At 39.3% G+C, this 14,879-nt stretch overlaps 1 protein-coding gene across 6 annotated transcripts in view; it reads left to right on the top strand.

The window, feature by feature from the left end:
- The window catches only part of AKT3 (AKT serine/threonine kinase 3), a 171,124-nt gene that overhangs the window by 11,473 nt on the left and 144,772 nt on the right, over positions 1 to 14,879 (top strand). For 3 of the 6 annotated variants that reach the window (XM_063124326.1, XM_063124329.1, XM_063124330.1), the window contains exons 2-3: positions 2,768 to 2,926; positions 4,494 to 4,638. The exons of 1 other annotated variant lie outside the window; for it this stretch is intronic. In XM_063124326.1, coding sequence (XP_062980396.1) covers positions 4,593 to 4,638 — 46 coding nt within the window. In that variant the 5' untranslated portion in view covers positions 2,768 to 2,926; positions 4,494 to 4,592. Of the gene's footprint in view, positions 1 to 580; positions 895 to 2,767; positions 2,927 to 4,493; positions 4,639 to 14,879 lie in introns of those variants that run through there. 2 more of the 6 variants (XM_063124327.1, XM_063124328.1) reach the window with 2 other exon arrangements.

The following is a 14,879-nucleotide window of genomic DNA, read 5'->3' on the forward strand; positions in this document are numbered from 1 at the left end:
TTACAATTAATAAGTCATTATAAATGCTAGATGGCAATCCTTTTTATTAAGCTCCTTCACATTTAATGTTTTATTTCTTTTTTTAATTTATTGATATATAATATTTTTGGATTGCCCCTCTACTCAATGAATGTTCAAGCTGATATACAATAAAATACAAGGATTAAAATACAGAAACATAAAACATTTTAAATTGTGGATTAATGATAAAAAAGAGCGGCATTAACTTTTAAAAGCTTGTGGGAACAATTTCGTCTTCACCAGCTATCTAAAGGATACTGAGGAAGATGCTAGCCTAACCTCCCTGGGTGCTGTCCATCAGCTTTACCTCTCCAGGAAGTGGGATGTGCAACAGAGCGCTGTCAGATGATGAGCATATGATAGGCTCATATGAGAGGCATCCTGCCCCCTAGCCATTTATAAGTCAGAACTAGCACCTTGAATTGAGCTTGGAAACAGTTTGGAAGCCAATGCAGCTGTTTCAAGACCAGTGTTATATGGTATGTAAACTGCACACTACACAAAGGCCTGGCAACTGCATTTTGCACTTGCTGCAGCTCCCTGACACTCTTTGAGGGCAGGTCCACGTAGAACCCATTATGGTAATGCAAACATGAGGCGATTAAGGCATGGATTTTTGTTGCTGGATCCATATTTCCTAAGAAAGGGAGGGTGTACTGAAGGTGGGCAAAGGCACTCCTGGCCACCATCAAGGAGCAGCGCTTGATCTAAGAGCACCAACAAGCAGCGTACATGATCCTTCAGAGGGAGTGCTATCCCATCCAGAAATGGTTGTACTCCCCCTTCTGCCTGGGGCAGAGGTTCTTTAGGGTTTGGATTAGTTAATCAGCAAACCAGGATTGTTCCTTTCCCAGATTTTATTTAGAGAGAGAGGTAAGATAGTACTAGCAATGGCAAGGCAAAGGCAAGTACACATCCCTTGAGTTACTGGGTAACCCATTACAATAACAGATGTGCTCCAGGGCCAGTCAGCTCTGGCATGTATCGCAATCCTTGCCCATGAAGAGGTTCATTATGGGTTCCCTTGGGCTTTTAATGTTGTATCTTTATTATAGGCTTCAGTCCACATTGGCAACTCAGGCTCACATCACTAATTAACTATAAACTACTTCTCAGACCGGGGGTCCATCTAGTCCAGCACTCTGTTCACACAGTGGGCAACCAGCTATTGACTAGGAATCCACAAGCAGGACATGGTGCAACAGCACCCTCCCAGCCATGTTCCCCAGCAACTCACGGTCTAGCTCCTTCCTATCTCTCCTCTCTCATCTCACACTATTGCCCCGCTCGTGCTCTTCGCTCCTCTGATGCCATGCTTCTTGCCTGCCCAAGGGCCTCTACTTCCCTTGCTCGGCTTCGTCCATTTTCGTCTGCTGCCCCTTACGCCTGGAACGCTCTTCCAGAACATTTGAGAACTACAAGTTCAACCGCAGCTTTTAAAGCTCAGCTAAAAACTTTTCTTTTTCCTAAAGCTTTTAAAACTTGATGTTGTGCAGACTTCTACTGTTACTTTCTACTGTTAGTTTTTCCCTACCCTGTGCCTGCTTACCCTTCCCTGTACCTGTTTGCATTCTCTTCCCCTCCTTATTGTTTTACTATGATTTTATTAGATTGTAAGCCTATGCGGCAGGGTCTTGCTATTTACTGTTTTACTCTGTACAGCACCATGTACATTGATGGTGCTATATAAATAAATAATAATAATAATAATAATAATAATGGTGTATATAGGCTTACTGCCTCTGATACTAGAGGTAGCACATAGTCATCAGGACTAGTAGTCATTTATAGCCTTCTCTTCCAGAAATTTGTCCACACCCCTTTTAAAGCCATCCAAATTGGTGGCCATCACTACACCTTGTGGTAGTGAATTCTATAGTTTACCTTTGGGCTGCGTGAAGAAGCACTTCCTTTTATCTGTCCTGAATCTCCCTCCAATCAGCTTCATGGGATGACCCTAGGTTCTAGTATTATGGGAGAGGGAGAAAAATAACTCCCTGTCCACATTCTCCACACCAAGCAATTGTGTACATGTTTATCATGTCTTCACATACCTTCCCAGCTGTTGTAACCTTCCCTCATAGGGGAGATGCTTGATCATTTTAGTTGCCCTTTTCTGCATGTTTTCCAGCCCTGCAATTTTTTTTTAAGGTGTGGTGATGAGAACTCTTAACAGTATTCTAAGTGTAGACGCACCATAGATTTGTATAAAGGCAGTATGATACTGGCAGTTTTATTCAAGTATAACCTGATGGGATCTGAGCTGGCAGATCCCATCAGCTGAACTCCTTTTCTAATAATGCCTAACTTGGAGTTTGTCTTCTTTACAGAGGCCGCACACTGGGTCGACATTTTCATCGAGCTGTCCACCACAATCCCAAGATCTCTTTCTTGGTTGGTCACTGCCAGCTCAGATCCCATCAGGTTATACTTAAAGTTGGGATTTTTTGCCCCAATGTGCATCACTTTACACATGCTTACATTGAACTGCATCTGCCATTTGGATGTCCATTCTCCCAGTTTGAAGAGATTGTTTTGGAGCTCCTCACAATCCCTGTTTGTTTTAACCACCTTAAATAAATCAGCAAACTTGACTACTTCACTGCTCACTCCTAATTCCAGATCATTTATGAACAAGTTGAAAAGAAGTCCCAATACAGATCCCTGTGGGACCTCTCAATTTACTTCCCTCCATTCGGAAAATTTTCTATTTATTCCTACTCTCTGCTTTCTGTTTTTTAACCAGTTACTGATCCAAGGACCTCTCTTCTTATTCCATGACTGCTAAATTTGCTCAGAAGTCTTTGGTGAGGAATTTTATCAAAAGCCTTTTGGAAGTCCAAGTAAGCAATGTCCGCCGGATCACCTGTCTACATGTTTATTGACACTCAAAGAACTCTAAAAGGTTAGTGAGACAGAACTTGCCTTTGCAGAAGCTGTGTTGATTCTTTTTCAGCAGGACCTGTACTTCTATATGCTTACTAATTTTGTTTTTAATAATGCTTTCAACCAATTTATCCAGATCAGACATTAAGCTAAACAGCCTGTAATTTGCCGGACCCCCCTCCCCCCGGATCCTTTTTTAAAAATTGGTGTTACATTGGCCATCTTCCAGTCCTCTGGTATAGAGGCTGAGCTTATGTTGCATATTTTGGTTAGAATATCAGAAATTCATATTTGAGTTCTTTGAGAAGTCTAGGGGCATGTCTACCCCATCCATTTATCCTGGGATCAGCTCAAATGATGCACAGGGGATCCCAGGGTCAACCAGGGATGACCACTCACTTTCCCCAGGGAAAAAATGGACTACTTTTATCCTGTTTTTTCCAGCAGTCCCAGGACTACCCCGAGGACCGCAAGCAGTGTGTTGAGGGCTCCTGGGTTCTCCCTCCTCCCTGTGAGTAGTGGGGTTCTTTAAATGGCCATGGAGCTGTATGGGGGGTGGGGGGCAATTTTGCCATCCCCAGGATGGCTGCCAGAGCTTTCTGCTCTGAGTTTTATGTTGCTGTTGTTTTACTTACTTTTTCGGAGGATCAGGACTGCGCTGGTGTTTGGATGCTGGGGAAGGATCCCAGAAACCGGAAAGCCCGAGAACTATCTAACTACAGAGTTGCAAATATTGAAACTACTATGGTAGTTTTAAATTAATTAATCTAAATGGTTAATCAAGTGCATTTTGCTGATCTACAGTTCAATAGGGTTGGATCCAGATTTAGTAATATGTAGAGTAAATCCATTGAAATCAATGAGTCTTAAGTTAGTCATGACAAACTGTCCCATTCTTTCAATAACTAGCTTTTAACGGTAGGTACTTTGTTATTTCTCCATTTGGTAGTTATTAATATTTTTGCTGCTGTAAATAAATTCCAAGCTGACTCCTGCTGTTTACATAACGCTACTTCTTTCACATATCCCAATAATATAACAATGGGTCTAAAGGTACCTCATGAATTAACATAAATTTAATTGCGCTTCTCTCTCCACCCCCACTCATTGTAGCATCTTAGAACAACTGTACTATAAGCCATGACTAACTTAAGCTCTATTGATTTCAGTGGGTCTACTTTGACTATAACTGGATCCAACTCACAGTGGTTTCCTTAACATTTGTAAGTACATTTATCAGTGAGTTTAGCTTATTGTTGAAATCACTGACAAAGCTAAAGCTCTGTTCTGTCTTTCCAAGCAAATTCTTTTGGTACCATCATTACTTGTTTCCTAGGTGCCTACTCTGTTCATCTGTGCTTTTAAGACTATGATTTTATTTTTGATTGTTGTTTTTTATTTGTTTAACTGGTATTTATATTTTTAATCTGCATTTCTGTAAGACACCCTGAGTGCTATTTTAGGAGAAAATTGTCCTATAAATTTGCTAAATAAATAAATGAAGCTTTTGAGAATTGGTGCATTGGATGAAAAGCAACAGGATTCATCAAGAAAGCTAATTTTTATTTGTTTGTTTATATTTCCAGTTTGATTTAAGATACTGAAAAGTCAAAGGAGACGTAAAAGCATAAAAGTGATAAAGAAAATATTCTTTCTCTGAATTGAGGGCTCAGTGTGGAGCCATCATGAGCGATGTTACAATTGTGAAAGAAGGTTGGGTTCAGAAAAGGGGTAAGTGTTAAACAAAATATATTGTATGGTAAGAATTAGAACATGAATTGTTGCTGTAATTTTAATTTGTTACTAATTAGTATAAGAAATATATTTGCTTCATTAATAAGAGGTATTAATGGGTAACAAGACTTTAACTTTGAAAATATATTAGAGAGAATTTCAATAGTATATGTAAATAAGTACATTGAGTTCTAGAACTACAGTCCTTTCCCTCAGTAATTTATTTATGTTGCTGTATAACTCCAAAAGCATGAATAGTCTGGAAAATACACAGTATTTAGAATATGCCTTAGGGTGCAATACTATGGGATGCGCCCTCGGTACTTGTTAGCCTCTGAACATGGAGGTTTATGAGTACCCAGTGCAGAATGAGAGACTATTTCGCCTGTCTAGCAGAGGCTTCTGGGAGTGTGTGTGAGAGAGGCATGGGACAGCTGGGAATATCTTGTAGCCCCACATCGCCAGTCCCCTCCCCACTCCTAGAACACCCCCAGCAGTTTTAGTAGGTTTCAATCTGGCTTTTGACTTGATTAACAGAGTTAAGTTTTTGCAAACTGGTATAGGTTATATGCTTGTTGTATCGCTGCTAAATTTACACCCAAAGTAATGTGAAGATTTGCGTTGGGATGAAAGGTCGGCTTTGAATCCTGTTCCAGTAATGTGCTGAGTTAACCAAGGGTGACGTTTCTTTTCAAAACAGTTATTCATAATTTTGTGGGGGAAATGGAAAATTCTAATTTTGGTGTCCTGAAGAATCTTTATTGTCATTTAGCTTTTCTGCTGTATTCATCTGATTGTGGTGTTGTCATTATGCTGTATGGGATCAGGTAGGGATATCGTGAGCATCTGGTTGGGTCCGCCCTCTGCAAGCGCTTGGACACATGTCTATCCTGGCTTCTGGGATTGCGCCCTTTGCCCCTTTCCCCCTTGCGTTAAGAGGGCTTTTAAGGCCCCCACTGGAGCAGAGGAGGAGAAAGCGTGCTTTCCGGAGCCTCTGAAAGTGCGCATTTCCCACGGCCGTGCAACCAGAGCCCTCTGTCTGTAGAGTTCCATTTCCTTAGGATTGCACCCTTAGTGGTATTAGTCAAACTAAAGATCTGCTACATTATCTGTTGGAATGCCCTTTGTATCGGAACATAAGTAATAAATAGATGATGCCCATTTGGTATACTTTATTTATATTTATTTATGTATTTGTATGCTGTGCTCCTACTTTCTAGTCTGCAAAGTGGTATTGAACAATAAAATAGTAAAATTTGTAACAGCCATTCATAACAATTAAGAGTATAAATCTTTTGAGTTTCTGGCACTCTAGTCAGAGTCTCTGATCTTTGAAGCTTTCAATATTTCTGTGCCCTGCTGGGCTGCTGCCAAAAAAGTGGGAGGAGTAACAGAGGCTATTTATTTATTTATTTATTACATTTCTATACCGCCCAATAGCCGGAGCTCTCTGGGCGGTTCACAAAAATTAAAACCATTCAAAATATAAAATTTTCACCTCTCTGTGCTCTTTTTAATATATTTTCCTCTAGGTGGGCCTCTGAGTCTTGAGGAGTTACGCTGCCGGGGGTGTGACTGGAAAAGCTATAGAATTTTACATTTTTCTGGCCTCTTTGAGTGCAGGGGGGATGGATCGGATCTTGAAGTCCCTCTCCCAAAAGTCTACAGCTTTTGGAGGGGGAATCTTGAAAAATACTATGGTCCCTGAGACATTCTCTAGGGATCATAGGATTGTGTCCTAAATAACCATAAAACAAAGCAGGGAAAGAATAGGAGCAATAAGGCTGTCAGTGGCTACTACTTAGAATGGCTACATGCTATATCTAGGTTCAGAGGCAGTATGTCTCTGAATACCAGATTGGAGAACAGTGGGAAACAGTCGTGAATCTCATATCCTACCTGTGGGCTTCCCAGAGTAATTTGGTTAACTACTGTAAGAAACACGATGCTGGACTAGAAAGGCCCTTGGTATGATCCAACAGGGCTGCTCTTATGTAAAGAAAAACAGTATAAACTTTAAAAAAATGTTTTAGAATTGAGTGTAAGGTTTTTGGAGGGAAATAATGTTATGTGTATAGCTAGATTCGTTTAGAGCAGCCAGCTGCCCAAGTTATGTCTTGTGTAAACTAGTTTAGGGTTTTTGCTTGTTTAATTTGTATTTTAGCTGTAACTTTTAAAAATTTACTACTGTTTGACATGTCCATGGATTTTGACTTGCGCAGTAAAAAATGACTAGGTGAAAGAGGTGTTGTTATTGCCAGAGTGCTAGATTTTTGGTCATGCTGGGGACCCAGGTAACACTTCTTGCTGAGAAATGTGAGGCAAGGTGAGGACAAGCAAATGCTTGAAGGGGGCTGTCTGGCTGCTGCAGGTTGCTTCAGGTGATGGAAAAAGGGAACTGACTTCTACAGAGGAATACAGACTGTGGAGAGTTTGATTAACACACGTTATCTCATTAAGATGATACTGTGTGAAATGGCTTATGGGTGTTAAGGTGGCATTGATAGTCACACTAACCTGCAAAATTACTGTAAACAGAGCTAGAAATAACCCAAAATATATAAAGCAATTATTGCTTTAGACATACTGATGAGTTGTAATATCTAAAAATATCAAATACTATTTTGCTTAGCAACTTTTCATCAAGACTTCTTTATGCTGAACTGCTGTATTATGTGCATATAACATCTCACTTCATTTCTCTTATTTCCAAATATTTTTGAATCTCTAGGAACTAATTCTGGTTCATTATGTGATTTTGCTTTAGTAACATAGTGTTCCATAATGCTTATCCTGTTCTATCAAAGAACATTGTGCTGTAAGTAATGTTCTTCTAGCAGTAAAATGGTTTAAGGAGTGCAGTGAGTTCATATTGTTTTAGCAAGTGTTAAAAAGTTGAAATCAGTTACACTGAAACTAGAGTTGAAAACACATTGTTACTAGAACTAATACAGAAACTACATTAGAATGCTTAATATCAATATTCATAAAAATAGACATATTATTTTTGTGTTTATATATTTGTTTGGTTTATATTGGTTTGTTTTGTTAATATTTGCCATTACTTTAAAACTTGCTCTCCCTTTTAGCTCATTTTATATGAATCAGGAAATGTTTTGTTTCAGGGTTGCATTCCAGTTTTAAATTGGACAGTAACCCATCTTGGAATGCTTCTTTACATGCAGTCACGTTCACTTTCATGTGTGCACAGATATAAAAGTATAATTACATAATTAACTGCCCAGAGAGCTTTGGCTATGGAGCGGTATATAAATGTAACAAATAAATAAATAAAGAAGCATAGGTGTTCTCTTTCACCTATACGTATATGTAAGCATACCCTCTTTCATATTTAAGGTCCTGAACAGCACAGGCTATACTATTTTATTTGAAAATTCCACCTGGAATCTGAATCTGGTGCATCTTACTAGGACATTGCCCTCTTTTGAGTGGCGGGGTAGGGTCAAGTTATGTTATAAACATCAAAAGGGATGTTGGGATTTTGCTGTATTCATTACCTCTGACTTTGTTCTCCTGTTTTTTATCTGAAAATAATTTCATCCCGTTATTAGATTTTTCTGTAGAATCACTGAGATAGTTTGTTTATTGTGAATATTAAAACTCTGATTGAAATTGAAGCTTCATGTTATTAATAAAGGCATTTAGAAAAGCCTTAAAAACCCATCTGGTTTCAATGGGTTTCTCATTAGATGTGTTTTATTGTACTGCTGATGTTTTTAAGCTGTAATTATTATTAGCTTTTTGTATATTGAGGGCTGAATGTTTGTTTTTTATTCTTATCACTATGTTTTTATTAATTTTTGAAGTTTATTGTTATCTGTATTTTTTATCCTGGAGTTTGTTGCAATATCCCATTCCTTGATTGTGTGATGTGACTTCAGAACCCAGAACTCTAGGTTGTTTAGGGTTAAAATCTTGGTTTAACAATCACCCATCATTTGTTTCTTGGCTAAAGCTCTGGGCTGTTTGTCCCTTAACAACAGAGTTCCACATCTGGATGTCACATCAAACAACCCAGTATTGGGGGAATTCCTGGGTTGTTGATTAAAGTGGCTGAAAAGTGGTGTATGGGCAGGAGACTTTGCTCCTTTACTCATGGCTCTGCCAATTCATTGAATAAACAACCCATGAATTGGCCTTATGTGTGAACCATGTCTACTTGGGTTATTAGCATTAAATATGATGATCAGATATGTATTAAAATACCTGATTTCTGTTGTGCTGCTTGAAAAGAAATAAAAGAATGCAGGAATTCAATTTTCTGTAGACAATAATGTTTTTAACTGGAATTATGCCTCTCTGATATGGAAATAGATATGGAACACTGGGATGAGTTGTATCTAATAGTGGCTTTGCCTTAGTAGAAAGTATATCTGCTCATGCAAGCTTGGGCACGCAAATTTTGCTGATTCCTCCATGTCTGGCAGGCCTCTGTACCATATCCTATTCTGTTCAGACAGGTCCCTCAACCCTCAGGAACAGCTTCTGAGAGGGACTTTATTGGGGAAATCAGCAAAAATCTGGTGCACTGACGTGTGTTCAAAGTTCCACTAATATGGCAAAGCTACTGTTAGATACAACCCATTGAAATTAACCTTGACTGAAACGGTGACCACATTATTGCAATAGGAAAAAAAAAGAGTTTATAAATGTTGGTAAAAAATTGGGCGGGATCTAGAGGATATTAGTTACACTTTAGTGACAAATCATGAAATTTAAGTTAGTAATAACTAGCATTTCCCATTGATTTCAGGGAGATTAAAGCTTGACTAACTACTTCTAAATCCAACCAAAGGGTTCATTTCTGTAATTTATATTTTAAAAAATTAGAATGGGTGTATGAATTGTCCCAAAATATCAATTTTATTACCAGTATGGAATAATGAATATTGGCCATGGCAAACTGGATTCTGGAGACACCTGTGTTGTATTTGATCCAACATTTATAATTAGTTTTGGAATAGCCATTAAAAACTCTGCTGTGGTACAAAATGCAAATACGATCCTATTCATAAGAACTCTTAGTCTATTGGGATAAAGTTACAAATCAAGTAAGGTCCCATATATTTCCAATGTCATTTAATGCAGAATTTAAAATCAGATAATTGATTGATCGATTAATGTATTGGTTGTTATGGTTTGTGGGAGATATAGTGCAGAGGGTTAGAGGAGCAAGGATGGGGAATCAAACAGATGTTTCCCTGGTTGCTCTGCTATCTTGAACTTAGCAACCCTTTCAATGATGCAGGTACCAATGATGCAGGTATGGCTGAACGCATACAGTCGGTCTCAGATTTGTAGTTGAGGATCCCCAGGAAGTTAGTTCTGTAGGACCTCAACATTCAAGTTGAGGCTGCCTTAACAAGAGCAGTTCAGGACTTCAGGGCCACCGTGGCAACCATGGAACTTCCTCAACAGCTCATTGGCCCAATCCATATAGCACAGCAAACTCTTGACTTGGTGATCTGAACTGGATAGGTGGATGGTGGTCCAGGAGTGGAGGGCATTACTTAAAATACTTTGTCATGGTTGAATCACTTTCTGTTCAGGATTAGATAAGGTTTCATCACTAAAATCCAGTCATATGTCTACATAGGAAAAATGTACAATATTGTAATATTATCTGCAAAACATGACTCACATGGTGTGTGAGTCATGGATGAGTCATGCCAATTTCTCCAATACATACCTACCATTGTTTTCAGGAAATTTTTCCAGTGCTAAATTAGGTGCATTTCAGTAGGGTCATTTGCATAAGAATTTTTTCAGTTTTTATTGGGGAAAAAATCCAATACAAATGAGGTTTGTTTGCATAGGACAATTTTCTGTTTGCATAGGAAAATATTCTGATATCTTAGATCAGGGCTGGGCAACTTGTGGTCCTTCAGAAGTTTTCGTTTGCAGCTCCCCTTGGCCCTAACAATTGGTTTTGCAGACTAGAGTTGATGGAAGCTGAAGGCCAAAACATTGCCTGCCCCTGCAATAAAGTGATCTAATTTAGCATGTTTATTTTATGTGTATTTAGTAAACAAAGCTTTACAAAGATTTTTTTGGCCTAATACACCACAAGTATTTGACCTGAAATATTTGACAGGAAAAATTAAAGCATACTTAATATGATTGAAATTTTTATATTATGTAGATTTTTTTACTGGAATACTCCTAAAAATTTTAAGACAATAACATGTACTTCCCTCACATTGTTTACATTGAAAGCTCTTGACACATTCATTAATTTTAGCAGTTCAAAGAAATGTGCTTCATATGATGACAACCACTCATCTATTTCTACAGAGCTCAATTCTCTTCCACTAATGATGTTGGGGCACCCTCAGTTTCACTGTCACTATTATTAGTTCCATTTCACTCTGGGACAAATATGTATTCTCTCATGTACTTGCTAAGGATAATCACATGGAAAACATTAATTACAACTTTGAAACTGCCAAGTTTGCCTAATAAAGTATTTGGAATTGGCACACATTCATTTTTTAGTAATGAATTTATGAAACGAAGAAATTTCTGTGGGAAGAATAAAACATTAGAATTTTTTTTCCAGAAAAAATTCCACCCCACATCATTGTACCCCATATTTATAGAAAGGGTTCCTCAGCCTCTTGGGCAGATTTTTGAGGGATACGGAGGGCTTCAGTAGGGAGTATGGGCAGGAAATCTCCATTGCACAGGAAGTATTTCGCTAGTATTCTAGAACCAAACACATCAGATGTTAGTGAGAAGTACATTACCCCTATAAAATCCTATATTTAAACAAGCACTAAACTATAGCCTCATAGTAGCTATTTCCTTCAAGAGTTGAATCCCAAATGATGATAGTTTGATGGATATAGGAAGCAAGTGGGACTTTCAAACATTGTAGAGTATTCTAATAGGAATGCTTCTGCTCTGAGTGTTAACCAGTTTACCTTTCTCCAAGATATTATAGGCAGTAAGAGGCTCTAGCAGGTCAACTCACTTTTCCCCGTATTTCTTTTGAAACTGTCCATCAGTGTTTTGGGGCTCCTGGAGAACTCTGAGGCCACAGCTAGACCTAAGGTTTATCCTGAGATCATCCAGGGTTCACCCCTGCCTGAGCACTAGATCCCCTGTGTGTCACCTAGATGAACAGGTTTGACCCCTGGACAATCCAGGGATAAACCTTAGGTCTAGCTATGGCCTAAGTATGCTCAGTCCTCCTTAGGCTACTTGGTTGTGGTTGTTATTATCATTATTTTTTATTGTACTTTTGCTTACCCAAGCATGCTAATACCTCACTCTTGTTTCTCAGGCCACAGCTAGACCTAAGGTTTATCCTGGGATCATCCAGGGTTCGCCCCTGCCTGAACTTTGGATCCCCTGTGTGTCACCTAGATGAACAGGTTTGACCCCTGGATGATCCAGGGATAAACCTTAGGTCTAGCTATGGCTTCAGTGACCTCATTTTGGCTCAAATTCTCTTGTTGTTCAATCACTTGAGTTCTTCTTTGTGGTTTCTGTGCATCACACATATGGACTCTGTGCCTATGTGGAGCTCTGTTTGGGAACCTTCTATAACTGAGGAATGTTGGTGGGCAACCCACTCCCACTATCCCAGCGTGCATGTCCTAGGTATGTCTCCCCCGCCACCTATTCTCTCAATTCTCTTTCAACTGTTGCTGTGGCAGCCCCGTCAGGAATCTTCTCAAAGTGTTTGGTTCTTCCCTGAGTGAAAGCTAGAACAAGCTGAGGTTTTTCAGTTTATTTTCTTCCCTTCTTTCTATCTCATCTTTTCTTCTGTCTTGCTATTTTATTTCTTTTCATGTTCATCATGATTGCCTGAGGTCTCATGGCCCTTTGGGCCCCCTTTTACAAATGCATCTATGGTGACATTTTGGCATGAATCCTGATGCTTTCTGCCCTCTTGTTTTTCTCCCCCTGGCTTTTTCACTACCAACCTTTGGTATGCCAAGAGAAGCCCCTCTGCAGTCCTGTCATTACTTGGCTTTTGGGAGCTTTGGCACTTTCCCCTTCTCCAGTCCTTCAATGTGCAAGAACTCTAGGACATGTGGCAGAAAAGTTGTAATTATTAAATGCAGATTTATTTTATTTATTTATTTATTACATTTCTATACTGCCCAATACCTGAAACTCTCTGGGTGGTCACAAAGACTAAAATCATCAAATACAATTCAAGGTATAAAACAACCCACAATATAAAAAGCACAATATAAAAGTGCTATATAAAAGCACAACCAGGACAGATTTAAAATACAGAATTAAAACAGCCAAGTTAAAAGACTAAGATTATAAACTGTTAAAATACTGGGAAAATAAAAAGGTCTTCACCTGGTGAAAACAATATAACGTAGGTGCCAGGCAAACCATTCTATGGAGCTCATTCCACAGCCAGGGTGCCCCAGCAGAAAAGGCCCTCCTTTGGGTAGCCACCTGCCTCACTTCCTATTTACCTTACTCTTTAACCAAAAAGGCTAAAAATGAGGAAAAAACAGCCATAGAATCATAGAATAGTAGAGTTGGAAGGGGCCTATAAGGCCATCGAGTCCAACTGACTATGCCCTCCCACACAGCCTAGGAGGATGTGGCTCACCACAGCCATTCTCTTCACGTCATGAAAAAAGGGGTTGGGAGGTGAGATAATGGGTTCACCTGGTCTCTTATGGAGTTTGGGGACTGTGACATGGTAGGGCTGAACTGAGTCTGGAGTCTGGGATGGCTGCTGCAGGACGGTTGTAGAGGGAAGAAGTTGTCTTGTGCCTCTTTCATGTTGGAAAGAATTTTGTGGAAAGAAAAACCATTTCTATTTTCTCTGCTCTGGGCTGTGGTCTTCTGTGAAGCAGAATGAAACTCTGACCCATTTGCTGTCTTTTTCTCCCAGTATTTGTTTTCTTGAGGAGAGGGGGCATAAATGGTGCTCAGTGGGCATGAAATGTCGACTGATGGATGGGTGCAAAACGGAAAACTGAGAGTGATTGTGGATAGAGTGAAATATTCTGGTAGGGGACATTAGAGCATTATATAATTAGTGTGGTTGTACTTGCCCGTCAGTATAATATAGTTGAATTCTGACTTCCCTCAACAGAATTCCACTTATGGGATGCTTCCCCTTTGAGGAAAATATGGTGAGGTGCTTTTTACTCATTTCACCTTCCCCCTGCAGCTATATATAATCTCCATATATTAAAAGCAAATTCCTTTTAAAAATCAGTACTATATAATTGAGCCTTTTTTCTAATAACATTAAATTATAATGTATATATAATTTTATTGCAGTGTCTGATATGAAATCAGATGTTATCAAGCACTAAGTATTTTTTTACCTAAACTTTAATACTGCAATGTAATATAATCTTATCAAATCTTGATTCCGGTCTTGCCAATTGGCCTGCCTATGTCAAATCCCATAGTCTCCCCTGATTTAGTAGCAGAGGATGATGGTCTCAAGAGTTTCTAGGTAGTTGGGACACATATGGAGATTTTACGCATTGCAAGAGAAGACTTTCAGATTTTCCTCCAGTGATCATGTCTTTGGCATTACGCAACCAGGACCTTTCTGTTAGCAAGGACATAAATGGGTTGTTTGTACACAACAGCGGCATATTGCGTGTTCTGCAGACTTTTTGACTATTCAACCCCTGCTTGGGTTGATCGGGGGTTGCTACGTGATGTGAGAATCTGGACACTATGGCGCTGTTCTCATGCAGTGTAAACCCATCGGTTTAAAAACTGATTGTTGTGCATGAGTGGGATGGTTTGTCCTCTTTTACTTCACAAATCATGGGTTAACCCAGTGGTTCGGGTTTGCACATCTCACTCCACAACCTACGAAGAAGCCAATCGTGGGTTGTGTGGTAAAAGCAGAAGAAGCAGGCTTGCTGCAGGCAGTGTGCCTGCTCTCTCTCACTCATCCCAACAATCCGTCCATTTTTAAACTGATGGGTTGTTATTATATGCAAACAAGGTCTATAAGACACTTGGGGTTAAACAACCCACAGTTAACCTAATTACTAATTGTAGGTTAACTGTGGGTTGTTTAACCCACAATTAACATTTAGTCTCTGGGTTTGATTTCACATAGCAACCCCCTGTTCAAGGTTTAATATTCAAAATGGCCATGGAACATGTCCAGCATGTGCCACAGCAAATTGTAGGTTAATTTGCTCATGATTTGCTGTCATTATGTGAGAACTGGGTCAATATCTGGATGTTCGGTCACCATGCAT

The sequence above is a fragment of the Elgaria multicarinata genome, chromosome 4 (assembly GCF_023053635.1).
Source record: "Elgaria multicarinata webbii isolate HBS135686 ecotype San Diego chromosome 4, rElgMul1.1.pri, whole genome shotgun sequence".
Taxonomy (NCBI): domain Eukaryota; kingdom Metazoa; phylum Chordata; class Lepidosauria; order Squamata; family Anguidae; genus Elgaria; species Elgaria multicarinata.